The sequence below is a fragment of the Piliocolobus tephrosceles genome, chromosome 18, assembly GCF_002776525.5.
Source record: "Piliocolobus tephrosceles isolate RC106 chromosome 18, ASM277652v3, whole genome shotgun sequence".
Lineage (NCBI taxonomy): Eukaryota > Metazoa > Chordata > Mammalia > Primates > Cercopithecidae > Piliocolobus > Piliocolobus tephrosceles.
Window position 1 is genome coordinate 63684544 of NC_045451.1, and position 17439 is coordinate 63701982.

At 36.1% G+C, this 17439-nt stretch overlaps 1 protein-coding gene across 3 annotated transcripts in view; it reads left to right on the plus strand.

The window, feature by feature from the left end:
* The window catches only part of SMCHD1 (structural maintenance of chromosomes flexible hinge domain containing 1), a 151870-nt gene extending 136566 nt beyond the window's left edge, over window positions 1-15304 (plus strand). For 2 of the 3 annotated variants that reach the window (XM_023228532.3, XM_023228533.3), the window contains 3 exons: window positions 7749-7907; window positions 8216-8330; window positions 14242-15304. In XM_023228532.3, coding sequence (XP_023084300.1) covers window positions 7749-7907; window positions 8216-8330; window positions 14242-14266 — 299 coding nt within the window. In that variant the 3' untranslated portion in view covers window positions 14267-15304. Of the gene's footprint in view, window positions 1-7748; window positions 7908-8215; window positions 8331-14241 lie in introns of those variants that run through there. The other variant, XR_002735005.3, reaches the window with a different exon arrangement.
* Window positions 15305-17439: the final 2135 nt, after the last annotated feature.

Consider the following 17439-nt stretch of genomic DNA (forward strand, 5'->3'; position numbering starts at 1 on the left):
GATACCTTCACCCTGGAGTTTTAAATTTAACTTAACTCCCACCACTACTAGGAGAGAGAAATGCCCACCGCCTTCCAGGTCAGCCAGACTTAGTAAGGATCAAATAAAACAAACAGCTTTGGAGAGCCTTCCCTGGGTATCATGGAATCATTCTCAGAGCAAAAGCAATTTTGAGGAAGGCCATCACCATAAAAATTGTCCACTGCTAGCACAGTTATAAGCAAACTATTTGTCTTCTAAATAATTTGCCTATGCATTGTCTTGCATAATTAGTATAAGAGCAAATCAGAGCATAAGAAGAAAAAAAATTACTGGATATTTACATATTATAAAATATTATTACATTGCAGACACCCTGTTAAGGTTGTCACATGAATGATCTTGTTTACTGCTGTTATCTTCATCTTATAGATGAAGAAGTTGAGGTTCAAAAAGGATAGATAACTTTCTCAAGTTTAGAACAGTGTGTGTATTTGTTAGCACATTGAAGAAAGTAGAAAGAAAATACTTTTAATTCTGGGTTATATAATTGAGGTAATTTTCTCCATTATCCCTTTCTATATATTTTTCCAGACTTGCCTCAGTGAGCATTGTGTCACTTTTATAATCAGAAAGTTTTACTTCTTGTTAATATTCATGTTTTTTATTTTATTGTATTTTATTTTTTGAGACAGAGTCTCACTCTGTTGCCCAAGCTGGAGTGCAGTGGCTTGATCTAATTGCTACCTCCACCTCCCAGATTCAAGTGATTCTTGTGCTTCAGCCTCCGGAGTAGCTGGGATTACAGGTGCACACTCCACACCCAGCTGATTTTTATATTTTTGTAGAGATGGGGTTTCACCATGTTGGCCGGGCTGGTCTCGAACTCCTGACCTCAAGTGATCTGCCCACCTCGACCTCCCAAAGTGCTAGGATTACAATGTGAGCCACCTCCCCCGGCTGAATTCATATTCTTCTAATGCATAATTGATTTTCTAGGAAACATGCCTAAACCAAACAACCCTAAATACAGACAAGGTATTGTTTTATTCAGATGAATATCACAGCTTTGTTTTTCATTTTTTGTTTGTTTTTTGAGAAAGCGTCTCACTTTGTTGCCCAGGCTGGAGTGCAGTGGCATATTCATGGCTCACCATAGCCTTCCATCTTACCGGGATCAGGTGATCCTCCCACCTTAGCCTTTTGAATAGCTGGGACTACAGGCTTGTGCCACCACATTGGCTAATTTTTTTGTATTATTATTATTATTGTTTTGTAGACATAGGGTTTTGCCATGTTGCCCAGATAGTCTCAAACTCCTGGGCCCAGGCAGTCTGCCTGCCTTGGCCTCCCAGAGTGCTAGGAATTACAGATGTAAGCCACTCTGCCTGGCTACAGCCTTGTTTTTCAAGTAAAACATAAAAATGTTAAATTCTTTAATTGAATTTGTAATCTGGAGAATGTCTATGTCAAGGTTAAGTGGAAGGTGAATAAAAATACAAATATCACACATGTTAAAAATTAAACCTGTAAACCTGTGGAATGAAAAGAAAAAAGTGAGAGAGTAGACCTTCTGGTTTTTTCCCCACCATTTCTTGTTTCCTATACAAACTTAGGATGTTTCAACTTAAGTTTTTCAACTTCACAACGGTGTGAAACCAATACACATTCAGTGTGCTTCTCAACTTACAGTGGGCTGTGTCTGGATAAACTCTTAATAAGTTGAGAATATCATAAGTTGAAAGTGCACTCTCAACTTTTACAATATTTTCAAGTTATGATGGGTTTATTGGGACATAACTTCATCGTAAGTTGAGGAGCATCTGTATTATTTCAAGTTTTCTGTAGAGATCTTAGAAATAGAAATACTTTTAAAATGCAAAGGAAATAACTAAGCACACTGTAGAAGCCAGAATGTAGACAGAAGAGAGAAAGAATTGTTAATAGTAACTCAAAAGAAGAAATGCATCTTATAATCAATAAGTAATTACATAAGTACCCCCTCCCCTGCAGTTTTGCTTTCTATAAATTCAGTTACCCGAAGTGAACGACAGTCCAAAATAGGTGAGTGCAGTACAATAAGATACTTTAAGAGAGAGGGAAACACCACGTTCATATAACTTTATTACAGTATATTTTTATTCTGTTTTATTGTTGTTAATCTCTGCTGTGCCTAATTTATAAATTAAAATTTATCATAGGCTGGTACATATAGGACCGAACACACTACAGACCGGACACGGTGTCTCACGCCTGTAATCCCAGCACTCTGGGAGGCTGAGGTGGGTGGATCACCTGAGGTCAGGAATTCAAGACCAGCCTGGACAAAATGGTGAAACCCCTCTGTACTAAAAACACAAAAAATTAGCTGGGCGTAGTGACACATACCTGTAATCCCAATTACTTGGGAGGCCGAGACAAGAGAATTGCTTGGAAACCAGGAGTCAGAGGTTACAGTAAGCCAAGATCACACCACTGCACTCCTGCCTGGGCGACAGAGTGAGATTCCATCTCAAAAAACAAAATACTACAGTATAGGTAGAAGAAAATAATTCAAATGTCCCTAGCATGAAGAAAAAATATTAAGATGAGGGATATCCCAATTATCCTTAGTTTATCTTGACACATTATATAAAGTATCAGAATATCACATGTGTCCTGAAAATGTGTACATCTATCATATATCAGTTTTAAAAATGAAAAACAAAGTCATGAGAATTGGAAATAAAATAGTAACTATTTGTAGATTGTCTAACAGTATAACTGTAAAATCCAAGGTAATCAAAGATAAAAATTAAAAGAATTTATTAAGGGAGAAAGTTATAAAATTAGCATACAAAATAATAGCATTCATATAATATTACAGTAAGCAGTTAGAAGATACAATGGGAAAGGAAAAAAGTCATATACAAGAACAACAAAAATAAGTTTTAAAAGGTGTTTCTGCAGTCAAACATGTTTGATCCTTAAATACAGAGAAAAATAAACATGAATGAATACCTAAGAATATAGACTTCTGCTTCTCACTGAGATGGAATAACTTACCTGAAACAAACCAAAGAAAAAAACCACTGAGGCCAGGCACAGTGGCTCACGCCTGTAATCCCAGCACTTTGGGAGGCCAAGATGGGTGGATCGCTTGAGACCAGCCTGGGCAATATAGTGACACCTCATCTTTACAGAAAATAAAATAATTAGTTGGGCCTGGTGGCTCGCTCTTTTAGTCCCATTTCTTTGGGAGGCTGAGGTTGCTGTGAGCTGTGATTGTGCTACTGCATTCCAGCCTGGATGGCAGAGTGAGGCTCTGTCTCAAAAACACAAAGCACTGAGCAAAATATGTGAAAGAACAGTTTTCAAGACTTTGGATGTCAAGCAATGAAGAATGGTGATTATAAATCAATTGAAGTAGCCCTATGGTTGCTTCAGCTTACTGCCTGGAGAGATTTTCCAGACTGTGTAAAACAGAAAGGGGGAACCCAGGAAGAAGCTCAGTAGTCTCAAAGTTGAGAAGAACAGGCTGGGAGTCCAGGAAGGTCAAGACAACTATAGTTCACAGACAGGTTACTGGGAAGGCAAGAGCTGCCTTTGAGAGCGAGCGAGCTCTGGAAATGCAGTAGGTCTCCCTTCACTATCCAGCTGAGTACTAATTAGTGCATGTATGTGAGAAGACCACCCAAGGCTGGAAAGAAACACCCTGAAGATGAAACAGTAGTCGGAACTCTTAGTTTAATTTTATAATAGTAAATCATTTCCAAAATATTTATTGAATTGTAAAATCTCAAACTGTACTTACTGAGAGCTACTATATTCCCAAATATTCCCCGTTATTTACTCCTTTAAACTTTACCAATAAAGTACAAAAAGAGCTCATAGAGTTAAAAATATTTCTTTACAAATAAAATTTGCTAAAAAAAAACAGCAATACTGTCATGTGCTGCCTAGGGCTGTCAAAGACAGACTGTATGTAAGACAGTGGTCCCATAAGGTTATAATGGAGTTGATTACCCTTTCTATGTTTAGATACACAAATGCTTACCGTTGTGTTACAGTTAAATACAGTATTTAGTACTGTCACACGCCGTACAGGTTTGTAGTGTCAGAGCAATGGGCCATACCATATACCCTAGGAGCATTGTAGACTCTATATACCATGTAGGTTTGTGTAAGTACACTCTGTTGTGTTCACTCATTGTCGAAATAACCTAATGAAATATTGCTCAGAGCACATCCCCATCATTAAGCCACACATGACTGCACAGAGTTCAGTAGTATCCATTGGGAGTTTCAGACATCCACTGGGAGTGTTGGAACATGTCCCATGAGGAAAAGGAGGGACTGCTGTAATACATAGTTTGTAATCATGACATCATCAAAAGTATTAACATTTTTATTATATTCATATACTTTAAAATATTATATGTCTGACCAGGTTAGACATTACTTACACTTTATTGTTTTCATACTTGATTTATTATAATACTAAGCTGTCAATATTACAGTCAATTATTATGGTTTTTTAAATAAAGCCATTCTTAGTATTTTTATGAATAGAGACGAAGATTAGTTAAGCACTCTGGCTTTCAGGGAAAGGGTGTTTTGTTTTATGGGAATAGAGCAGTATGATCTCTCATGGACCTGTCACCTAGCTTTGATTATTAAAACATAGCCAGTCTTGTTTCATTTACACCCACCCTGTCACAGCTTGCCTCTGTCCTCCTCTTCCTGGGTAGGTTATTTGAAGCAAGTCAAAGCAGAGGTTCCGGTGTATTTTTTCTTGTAGTTTTTCCCAGGCATAAGTGCTTATCAGTTTTTTTGCCAGTAAGTTTCTTAGAATTATGTGGAGCACAAAGTTTGAAGAGCACTAAATAGTATTTAGGAAAGTCTATGCATCTAACTGCATAAATCCTTCAGTGGTGAGAAAGTTGCTTCAGCCTTCTATTAACTCATGTTTGGGCAGTCCTTAAAACGCTTACCTTATAGTTGATGGGTGCAGCACACCAACATGGCACATGTATACATATGTAACAAACCTGCACGTTATGCACATGTACCCTAGAACTTACAGTATAATAATAATAAAATAAAAAAAAAAAAAAAACGCTTACCTTATAACAGCCTTTCAAATATACTTTCAATCCTTTTGTGTTGTTTCTAGTAGCTTTACATAGTCATTCTCCTGGACACGTTGAAATGGCCTATCTTAATATTGTGACTCATTTACATACAAAAATAAGTATTATTTTATGTATGTAGAAAACATTGCTTGAGGCCAGGCCTGGTGGTTCATGCCTGTAATCCCAGCAGTTTGGGAGGCTGGGGCGGGTGGATCACGAGGTCAGGAGATCGAGACCATCCTGGCTAACACAGTGAAACCCTGTCTCTACTGAAAATACAAAAAAATTAGCCGGGCATGGTGGCGGGCGTCTGTAGTCCCAGCTACCCGGGAGGCTGAGGCAGGAGAAGGGCGTGAACCCGGGAGGTGGAGCTTACATTGAACCAAGATCGTGCCACTGCACTCCAGCCTGGGTGAGAGAGCGAGACTGCGTCTCAAAAAGAAAAAAAGAAAAGAAAACATTGTTTTAATGTGGAATTAGAAGTGCTGTCAGACCAGAATAAAGGTCTCAATAAATCATAAAGCATAAGGAACATGAGGGTCTTACCGTCACTCAATTTAACGTACAGAATTTGTATTTAAGTATGAATATATTCACAGGCACACACAGATGTGTACGTGCAATTTGGCCACTCATTCTAAGTGTGGATTTCTAGAATATTGGGTAGGTTTCTTTTTAAAACACTACTCTTGACCCTTAAAGTATAGAAGATCTTATGTACACCTAATGTACTCTGTACTCTTAAATAATTTCTTCCACAGTTTTATTTATAAACCACTTATATATGTTTGTTAAGTGTTTGAATGTTTATATGTCCATTCCCATGGATATTGGTCATCTTGATGTGTGACTAGAGTCTTATCCAGATGCTAAATGTTTCAGTTTTACAAACCAAGTGGCAAAATCAAGGATGATGTTACTAAGATATTTATATAACTATTTTAAATGTAACCATTTTAAACTGGATGGGCCAGTGGTTCACTCCTGTAATCCCAGCACTTCGGGAGCCCGAGATAGTCAGATCGCTTGAGCCCGGGATTTCAAGACCAACCTGGGCTCAAGCAGTCCACCCACCTTGGCCTCCCAAAGGTCGAACAGCATAGTGAAACCCCGTCTCTACAAAAATTAGATAGGTGTGGTGGCCAATTTGCCTGTAGTCCAAGCTATTCAGGAGGCTAAGATGGGAGAATCACCTGAGCCTGCGAAGATGAGGCTGCAGTGAGCAGTGATTGTGTCACTGTACTCCATCCTGAGTGACATAGTGAGACCCTGTCTTAAAAAACAAAAACAAAAAACTGAAATAAACCATTCTTGGCCCATGAGTGGTAGTTTACTAACCCTTAGTGTAGAGTATAGTCACTATTTAATACTTAGTGTCTAGTAAATCATGGAGACAGGCAATAATCTCAAACCTGAATAATTTAATACTTTTTTGGAATTTCAAAATTTATGGCAAAAAGAACACTTGATCATTGTGGAAAAGAATTGGAACATACAGGCAAGCATCATGAATTTTTAAAAGAACTCATAATTCCCAAACCTACAGATTAAACATTGTTAATAATTTATTGTATCACTTTCCAGCCTTTTGTGTATACATGTGGGAGTATATTAGTTTAAAATAAGTTGGATTATTCTAACAATTTGGTTTTATAGTCCTTTTCTATATACTATTCTGTGGTGGACATTTTCCCAGGTCATTAATTTGAATAATGTAATACATTTTTAGACAAAGTAATTTAAGGAAAGTTAAGTTTTTTGAAAGTGAAGTATTTTTCTGAGTGTGTTTTTAAAAAATTCTATATTTTTTTTTTGACAGAGTCTCTCTCTGTCACCCAGGCTGGAGTGCAGTGGCACGATCTCGGCTCACTGCAAGCTCCATTTCCCGGGTTCATGCCATTCTCCTGCCTCAGCCTGCTGAGTAGCTGCGACTACAGACACCCGCCACCACACCCGGCTAATTTTGTTTTTGTATTATTAGTAGAGACGGGGTTTCACCGTGTTAGCCAGGGATGGTCTCGATCTCCTGACCTCATGATCCACCCGCCTCAGCCTCACAAAGTGCTGGAATTACAGACGTGAGCCACCACGCCCGGCCTAAAAATTCTGTGTTTAAAAATAATAGCCATGCTTTTTGAAAGCAATGATTTTCTTTTTTTACAGTACAAAAAATAAGAATTAATGAGTTGCATTGCTGCCAAGTTTGAACCACAGCATGCTCACTGTCAGTTACACTTACACATCTTTTTATTAGAAACCCCCTGTAACTCATCAGTTTTCATTTGGGAAGTAGTGATTTTCTAACAATACAATATTTAATATATTTGCCTTCCCCCTGCCAAATTTGTCCACATGGAATTATATTGAATACTGACTTGAGAGAGTGATCCAGTAAAAAACAGAGCACTTTTATATAGAGAACTCTTCCCTGACAGAAGTAAACTTAAGTCAAAGAAAGTTAAAGTTAACAAGTTTGTGCTGGGATCTTAACTATGCTTTTTTATTTCATTTGTTTATATTGAATGTTTTATGGCTTTAAAAGTAGATCCCATATGTTACCATAACACAAATCCCAGTGTTGCTCATTTTTTCCCCTAAAACGTGAGTTTGGTTTGATATCAGTAATTTAATCAAATGCATTTGGTTTCTTTACAGATCTTCTTCAGCAGTATCGTTCTGCTGTGTGCAAAGTAGACAGTGTGAATGAGGATCTTAACAGTCAATTAGAGTACCTTCGCACTCCGGATATGAAGAAGAAAAAGCAAGAACTTGATGAACATGAGAAAAATCTCAAACTAATAGAGGAAAAACTAGGTAAGTCTTTACTTTTTGTTAACTTCTACTTCCTTTATATGGAGATAAATATTTTTGATGAGAATCCAACTGTAAGAAAAAAGAATGCAGATGATTCAGAACTTAACAAAAACTGTTAACCTCCAAGTCCTATCTGATAAATGGTTATATAAACTGTTCTTTCACCAGAAGTAGTAAGAGGCATTCTCAGTATTCTTTCTTAATTCTTTTTCTATAAATTATGACATATTCATGTTTGCATTTCTCTCATATAATAATTCCATTGTTTTTATTGTAAAGTTAACTTTCTACATTTTCCATCTTCACAGGTATGACTCCCATACGTAAGTGTAATGACTCATTGCGTCATTCACCAAAGGTTGAGATGACAGATTGTCCAATTCCTCCTAAAAGAATGAGACGAGAAGCTACAAGACAAAATAGGTGAGTTTGACCTGAGAATTATGTTTGGTTAGTTTACCAAAGTTCTTGGGTCTCACGATAACTTTTTTTTTTTTGAGATGAAGTCTTGCTCTGTCACCCAGGCTAGAGTGCAGTGGCACAATCTTGGTTCACTGCAACCTCCACCTCCCACGATCAAGGGATCCTTGTGCCTCAGCCTCCCGAGCAGCTGGCATTACAGGCATGCACCACCATGCTCGGCTAATTTTTTGTATTTTTTTTGTAGAGATAGGGTTTCACTGTGTTGGCCAGGCTAGTCTCAAACTCCTGACCTGCCCACCTTGGCCTCCCAAAGTGCTGGGACTACAGGCGTGAGCCACTGTGCCTGACTGGGTCATCATACTTTAAAAACAGTAGGCGTTCATGTCTAATTCTTCCCTTGAGCCAGAATATTTTAAATTTTTTAAAAAAAGTAATAATGAAGATAAAACTTAAGCATTATATTCTCTTAGGATACTCAATCGTCTAAATAACTTGTGCTAGTTATTTAGAAATGTTAATAGTTTATTTTTATATTATGTTAAAAGTCATTGTTAAGAGTCAAATTGCTTGTCTATTGTTTGGCTCACTGCATTCTGTTTCATAGGATCAGTGACTTAAGTATAGAATATGCAAAACCATTTGTAAATCGCTTATTTTTAAATTGCTTATAATTTTTGCTTTGGAGAATCAGATGCCATTTCGATCACCAAAAAACCAACACAGCCATTTCCACCCTAACTTCATAGTAAGAAAACTGTCCCTTTTAGATTAAATGTTAGTAAAGTCATCCCACAGAAGGATATCATGGTACTGGTGTTTCTCTTTTATTATTTCAAAAGGTTTAATGGTAGACTCTACCTGAATATGTTTTCTCATATCAACCATAGAGGAATTCCCTTGAAACTATGGTGTTTGGAATTGGTATTCTTTGCCCTATCCATCTGCATATTCTACATTTATTCAGTAAAGATTTGAAATCTCACTCTGTGGTATATGTTGCTGGGTGAATAAAACTGACATGGTTCTTGCCTCCGTTGGAATTCTGTAATTCTCTGCAGTAGAGGGACAATTTAAAAAGTAAGCTTTTTTTCTATTTAAAGGAATGAAAAGGCCAGGTACAGTGGCTCACGCCTATAATCCCAGCACTTTGGGAGGCCGAGGTGGGCGGATCATGAGGTCAGGAGATCAAGACCATCCCGGCTAATGTGGTGAAACCCCGTCTCTACTAAAAATACAAAAAATTAGCCGGGCGTGGTGGTGCACGCCTGTAATCACAGCTACTCGGGAGGCTGAGGTAGGAGAATTGCTTGAACCCAAGAGGCAGAGGTGGCAGTGAGCCAAGATCGCACCATTGCACTCCAGTCTGGGCAACAAGAGCGTAACTCTGTCTCAAAAAAAAAAAAGAGAAAGAAAATAAGAAATGAAAAAATGATGAAGTAATAGAAAATGATAGAGAAACAATATCAGTTGTCAGGAGAGATGCTTTGAAACAGAGAACTGAAGCATGGGAAGGAACCAGCCATGTAGGGATTGGTTTCAGTCAGAGGTTGGGAAGAAGGCATGATGCTCTAAGAAAATAACAGATGTGGCATGTCTGAGGAACTGAAAAGATGTTAGTGGCTAAGGCATGGTATGCAAGAGGGAGAGAGCCAAACTGTTGTTGAACATAGAGGCAGAGGCCAGATTATGAAACTCCTCTATCATGTTGCAAAAATATTCTGTTTTAAGTTCATTGATATCTCTTGAGTATCACTCATGTAGGCATGTGAATGATGTGTTCATGGGCATGAGGTGTATACAGATGATTAAGTTGATCATTCAAAGTGTGTTGGGGCAATTTAGCATCAGAAAGACTGTTTGCAGTAGATTTAGACATATAATTTTTAGAAATCATGAGTTCAAAATGATGCAAAAATCCCTTATTGGTCATCATTGCTGGTTAGTAGGGCACTTGCTTGTGACTGTGAAAATTTATATATTCATATAGAAAAGACATATGTATGAACTATCAGGTTACCAAATAGTTACAGAAAGTTCTTCTTTATAAAAGTTCTTCTTTGTAGAAAGTTCTTATATTGGTTAAATATGGTGTCTGGGATATACTCTTAAAATACTCCAGGAAAATAAAGCGGCAGAGGATATCAAAACAAGACTTGGCAAAATGTTTTCATTACTGAAGCTTGAAATAGGAAATTAACTGTATTATTCCCTCTGCTTTTATGTAGGTTTTTCATAATTTTTTAAAGCAGTATTTTATGAACAGTGGGATTATTTTTTTAAGAGACCAGAACCCACTTTCCACTAAGGAAATTCCTCAGGTGCAGTTCTAGGCTAAGATGTAAGGTACATGTTTTTGTGCCACAGTCTCAGCACTAAATTTGTCCTAGACCTTCCAGTTACTACAGCACTACTATGGACATTGATTTGGATCTTGTTAATTAAGATTTTGTAGCAATTCAGAGAGAGTTTTTTAGTTTATAATATTGTTAGTAATATAATGATCATCAGTCATGTGTATACATGTATCAAATGGTTTACTTTACAGTGTTGTACTAGACGTGAGTCACATATATAATTTTAAATTTTCTAAAAGCCATTTTAATAATAGATGTTATTGAACCCAATATCCAAAATATTTCTACATGTAAACAAAGTTAAAAATGATGACTGAGCTATTTTACATTCTTTTTTAAAAAATACAAAGTCTTCACAGTTCAGAAGACAGCAAATCTCAATTAGGACTAGCTATATTGCAGGTACTCTGGAGCCACACATGGCTGGTGGCTACCGTTCTGGACAGCACAGGTCTAGAAAGAGCTGATGATCATAAAGTCTTGTATCCTGTGCATCCTTACCTCTATTCCATCTTTCAGAGGCAACCCTTGTTTTAACTGTTAATTTTTAGTTACTCTGTCGTTGCCTCCCCTTTTAAAAATTACATTATTATGACTATGTAAATATTGTTCAGTACTAGGCAAACTTGTGTGCTAGAATTACATTTCCTTCTCTATACAGGTCTAATGTCATGACTTTTACTTAGGCCACCAGTTAGAGCTCCAAACATCAGGCTCAAATAAATCTTCCTTACTCTGTTATTCTTAAAATCACGTGAAGTGTTATTCCAGTTGTTACTAAGACTCTTGTTGTTGATTTTTCTGGAGGTTTTAATTGACACTTTTTTTTTTCTTTCCCTATGTATTTTAATCACATCTTCTTCCTGCTGTACCAGTGACTAGTAACTGTGCAGGCCTCCTGTAAATCTGCCATCCTGGGTCTTCCTTAGTTACTCTCTTGGATTATACCCATTATTTATTGGATTCCATGTCTTTTTCTCTATTATAAATTCCTTAGAAAAAGTGTGTAGAACGATAACTTGGAGCCCTTCCGTGTCCGAAAATGTCTTCATTTTGCGATCACATTTGATTGAGGTTTTCTGGGGGATAACAGGATAGAAACAAGGCTAGAATATACTAGAGGTGAAGGGACTGGGAAATAGTCTAGAAATAATAAGAGACAGTCTGCCTGATTTAGCCCCAGAAACACTATGAACTCAGAGTCAGAACAAAAGAGTGAGAAGTCCAGCAACTCTCCGTTTGGGAGTCCTCTCTGCCAAACAGGGTGAGTGGCAAATAAAAAGGACAGAACAGAATGGAAAAGGAAAGGAAGCCACAGCCTGGAATGTACCAGATTTTCAACCCAAACTTTGAAAGCTTTGTTTCCTTGTCACCAGGCATGAAAAGATGCCACTACAAAGTTAGGTAACAATGGAAATGAGTTAAATGTTGGTATATTGGCTTTTGGTAGTTTGCTGGCACGCTAGGACCTAATGCTGGCCTCTGGGAACCAAAAGGCTGATAATTGACTCTGCACCTGCACATTTATCTATTTTTTTTTTAATTCAACAATTTATACTGATTTATTTTGTAGAGATGGGGTCTTGCTGTGTTGCCCAGGCTGGTCTCAAGCTACTGTCCTGCCGCAGCCTCCCAAAGTACTGAGATTACAGGCCTGAGTCACCATGCTCAACCCAACATCCACATGTTTAAAGCAAAACCTCTGGACCCATGACCTTGCTATGCCCTATCCCAGTTATAGTTACCATCAAATCCCACACAGAGAAGAGACTTGATGGTAAAACAGTTCTATTTTTATGATAGTAGAAGAAATTCCAGCTAGCAACATAATCCTCTTTCTTAAATGTAATTGTACAACCAAGAATCATCACACAAATGAGGGTAGCCAGCAACATGAGAGACAAAATTCAAGATGAGTTCCAAAATCAACCTGGAGGACAATTTAGTAAAGAGACTAGATCTCTTTTATAAAATTGTAATTACTATGTAGCAGAAAGGAGCCATGACAAGAATGAACAGATTACAAATATTGTTGCTGAAATAAAAAGTTCAATAGGAGGACTAAAGTCAAAAAGAAAACTTTCCAAATACAAAAAGAGATAGAAGACAGAGAACCAATTCAGGCTATTAGGAATCTAGAAAGAAGAAAATAAAGAAGAAAATGGAGAAGGAAATGCTATCATGTGGAAGAGAATTTCTCAGGGATGAATGAAATTAATTGAATGCCCAGCAACAATGACTGACAGAATGCTCACTAAGACACTTCATAGTAATACTGTATCATGTCAAGGAAAGGGAGAAAGAATGTCAGTGTATTTAGAGCGCCAAAGAACCATATTTTCACTGCAGCCTTTAGCACATGGGGAGACACACACACACACAAAGCTATCATTTGTTTAGCTTTGTGATGGCAGTATTAGAAGTTTAGGTTGAAAATTTGGTGTATTCTGGTCTGTGACTTTCTCCCCTTTGCATCCTGATTATCTTCAGGAAATTTGTTAAAATCACTGTTAGGGATTTTCTCCTCCTCAGTCTTTTCCTATTCTCTAAATCTTTAATAAATCTCACACTCTCAGAAGGTCAGAGCATTTGAAATAAAAATCTTAACAGTATTGAATATTGGTATATTTCATCCATACAATCGAACAAATTTAATAGTAGGAAAGGAAATAGGTACATTATATGTGTTTCTGTATATTTATGTTTATGTTTTTATTTACATATGTATATTGAATATATATTTGTTAGCGCTTACAGATCACATACTATGTTTCAACTTTAAGATTTCATTAACTATGAAAATGTCATTTTATGAAACATTAAAGAAAAATATTGCCAGTTAACTCGACATTATAAAGTACATCTGGATTTCAGAGATGTTAGTTGTGAAAAAAATCTTAGAATTCATTAAATATGCTTAGCAATATATGATACTATGCAGTAGACTCCATTGTTTTCTTGAAAAGAGGCTTCAGTTTTCTAAATCATTTTCCACTTATAAAGATTAAAAATTAGTTCTGTTAAAAATATGTATCTTCTATTTGGAGATGGCAGTTCAGGGAACTATTAGAAAATATTTAGATATATCTGAATTTTTTAAATCTGTAAGTACATATGTCAAGGTGTTCACTGTGTTCATCTCTATATGAATGGGATTATGAATATTAATTATGTTTTATTTTGCTTGTCTTTGTTACTTTTCTGTAATAAGCATTATAATTCCTGTTCTTAAAATAATAAGTTCATTTAAGGAAAAGGGAGTGAAAAGCAAAAATCTGCAGAATTTGGGTCTGAGATAATACCATTTCAAAGCACTGTGATACAGATTATATGTATTATATACTGTGTGTGTGTGTTAACTACTTTTATTTGGGGGCTGGTTTTGCATACATGTGAAGGAAATGATTGTATATAAGTATTTAATCTGTTTATACCAAGAATTATAATTAAGAGAATATGGTTTCATTGGATATTTAAGCATCCAGGTGTGATGAGGGAGTTCAGGGAAGGGAAACCTTTGGTACATAAAACTTTTGTTTTCTTTCCCCTTTGACCAGGATTATAACCAAAACAGATGTGTGAGAGGTGACAGAGAGAAGAGGCCATTGGTCTCAATAAGAATGCCCTACTTTCTGCATCTCTGTTTCAGAAGACCAAGAGGGTGACTTTCCAGACTGAGTATTTCTGGGAACAATACAAGTACCTGGGCATGAATTTCCATTTTGATTCAGATGGGACTGGAAACAACCATTCAATTTTATGAATCTTACTGGACATTATGGATCTACTGGAATTATTCCAGATGTTATGCCCTTTGGTTGTCATTACCTTGCAAATGTGTAAGAGGAAAATGTGCTAATATGGCAGTGACTGTAAAACTGGCACATGGCATTTATTAATCCTGAAGAAAAGTATGTGTACTATTTTTCAGTATAAATATAATGAACATGTTAGAACTATTTCTTGAAAACCTTTTTATTACTTTTGCGTGAATTTATTTAACAAAGATGTTTTGTCTTCTGTGTAAGGGAAGTTCTAGAGGCTAGATATTTAATTGTAAATATGTGAGGAAACTCAATGCAGAATTCAGGATAAAAATTTTAAAAGCACAGGTATTTGGGAATTGAAATGTTAAGATACCCAGAACAACATTAAATCGATGAGTGAACTTGTGACAGTGGTAGCATTTCAAATGTCAAAAGACTTATCCTGTATATATATATATATATACACACATATATATATATATAATATTCAGCAACACCAAGTTTTATAACTATTGTTAGATTTATTAATACTAGAATATGTAGTCTCAGCCTTAATTTTACATTTACATTATTTTGTAATTTTTTACTACTATTTTTAAGGGGTTAAAGAGAACATACATTCTCACATTAATGTACTTTCTGGTAGAAAGTTGCTGCAAAAACATTTGAAATGTATATTAACCTAATGTATGTCATATATATGTCTTTGTGTAAGTTCAAGACTATTAATCTGTGAAGTTATTTTGTAAGGACATACATTTGGTAAATTTGTGTCCCAGGAAATGTATGTGTTTTTAAACCCTTTCTAAATATGCAGGCCGTTAATAAATAAGATTGTTTCTTCCCTACTGAATAGATAAGTGTTTTTCTTTTTAAAATTGGAAGCTTTGTGAAAGTTATCTTGTTAAAAAACTATAATGATGTTAACCTATCTTTATAATTGGAAATTATTTACACTGTTGTTACAGAAAAAACAAAATGGCAATTATAGAATTAGCTATGGGGAAGATTGGCTCCCTTAGTATTACAGTTGAGTATCCCCTATTGAAAATGGTTGGGACCTGAAGTGTTTTGGATTTTGTTTTTTTGTGGGGTTTTTTTTATTATTTTGGAATATTTGCATTATATTTACCAGTTTAGCATCCCTAATCCAAAAATCTTTCATTAGAAATTGGAAATCCTTCAATGAGCATTTCCCTTATATGTCATATCTGCGCTCAAATGTTTTGAATTTTGGAACATTTCTTGTTTCTGATTTTTAGATTAGGGATACTCACCCTGTACCAATATTTGCAGTCCTCAGACATTAGATTATATGAAAATGATTGATAGGTAAGAAAGGTTAAAGAGAAATCACTTCTTAGGAACTAGACTTGAAAGTATAATTAATATGTGGAACTAGTTTGCTTTTATAATTCATTGTGTCAAGAAGGAGTAATGTTTTAAATCCAAGGCATTGAGACTATCTAGAAGCAAAAAACCTAGTTTTAAAATTTCTTAATTTTTATTAGAAGTGTGTTTAAAGGCCGGGCGTGGTGGCTCACGCCTGTAATCCCAGCACTTTGGGAGCCGAGGTGGGCGGATCATGAGGTCAGGAGATTGAGACCATCTTGGCTAATACGGTGAAACCCCATCTCTACTAAAATTACAGAAAATTAGCCTGGTTTGGTGGCAGGCGCCTGTAGTCTCAGCTACTCGGGAGGCTGAGGCAGGAGAATGGCGTGAACCCGGGAGGCGGAGCTTGCAGTGAGCCAAGATTGCGCCACTGCACTCCAGCCTGGGCAACAGAGTGAGACTCCGTCTCAAAAAAAAAAAAAAAGTGTGTTTACAACATGTCTTTTTTTTTCCTTGAGCAACAGTGGCCTCAGTACATTGCCCCAGCTCGTCTTGAACACCTGGGTTCAAGCAGTCTTCCTGCCTTGGCCTTCCAAGTAGCAGGGATTACAGGCATGCACCAACATGCCAATTTTTATTGCTTAAAATGGCAAATTCTCACACCCATATCTGTACATTTTTGTTCATTTTATAAATGCTGATAGAAATGTTCTATCAGTAAAATAAGGTTTTAAGTATGAATATCCATTTTTGTGGAGTTTTTCTACCCTGTAAAAATTAACCTTGTGGTTCCCAGTAATTACAATAAAAAGTTTTTCTACATTTTCACAGTTGGATTTATCTAAGGATATTTCTCAGCATATTAAGGTATCCTTTTCTACATTTGAGCAAATACTGAGGTTCCTATTGTACCAAATGTTAATAAATCACTTTTGTGTTTAATATGTAGCACATAAGAATAATTGGAATTTTCTTCTAAGATTTAATACTAGGCTTTTAGTATAAAGGAATGTAACTGGGGAAAAAGAATTAATGCTACAGCCATTTATCCTGTGTTACGTGTTATATAATCTGAAATTTGTCACAATGTTACGATCAGGACTTTTTTTTTTCCGGTTTCTTCTTCCAAAGGAAAATAATAGCCTACTTGTATTTTGAAGTAGCTGAAATAAAATTATCTCCAAGCCTTTTTGCACATTATGTTCATCAGTTTTCATGTGTACATTTGGCCAGGCCTATGGTAAAAATAGGCTCAATTTACTTAACATTTTATATAGTTTTTGGTATAAGATTCTTTATGAGACTAAAATTTGTTGCATATATAACATTAGATTATTTTAAGTGAAATTGGCTCCTATTGTTAAATATTAGTGCTAAAAAAAAGTTCAGTCTTCTACACTGTCTGTACTTTGACTCTATGACTTGATTACTTTATAGTCATTATGAAATTGATGGGGTTAATTCCATTATATTTTTAGCATAGAATTTTCAAATAATATGTTTTAGTAAAAAATTTGAATGTTTAATTTTCATACTGTGAAAGTGGTGAAAAATATTAAAAGCAACCATTTAAAACCTCTGGAAATGGTCCTGAGGACAAATGGCAATGAAGAAACATCTATGCAAGAACATTTACAAAAATTCAGTAAGGAA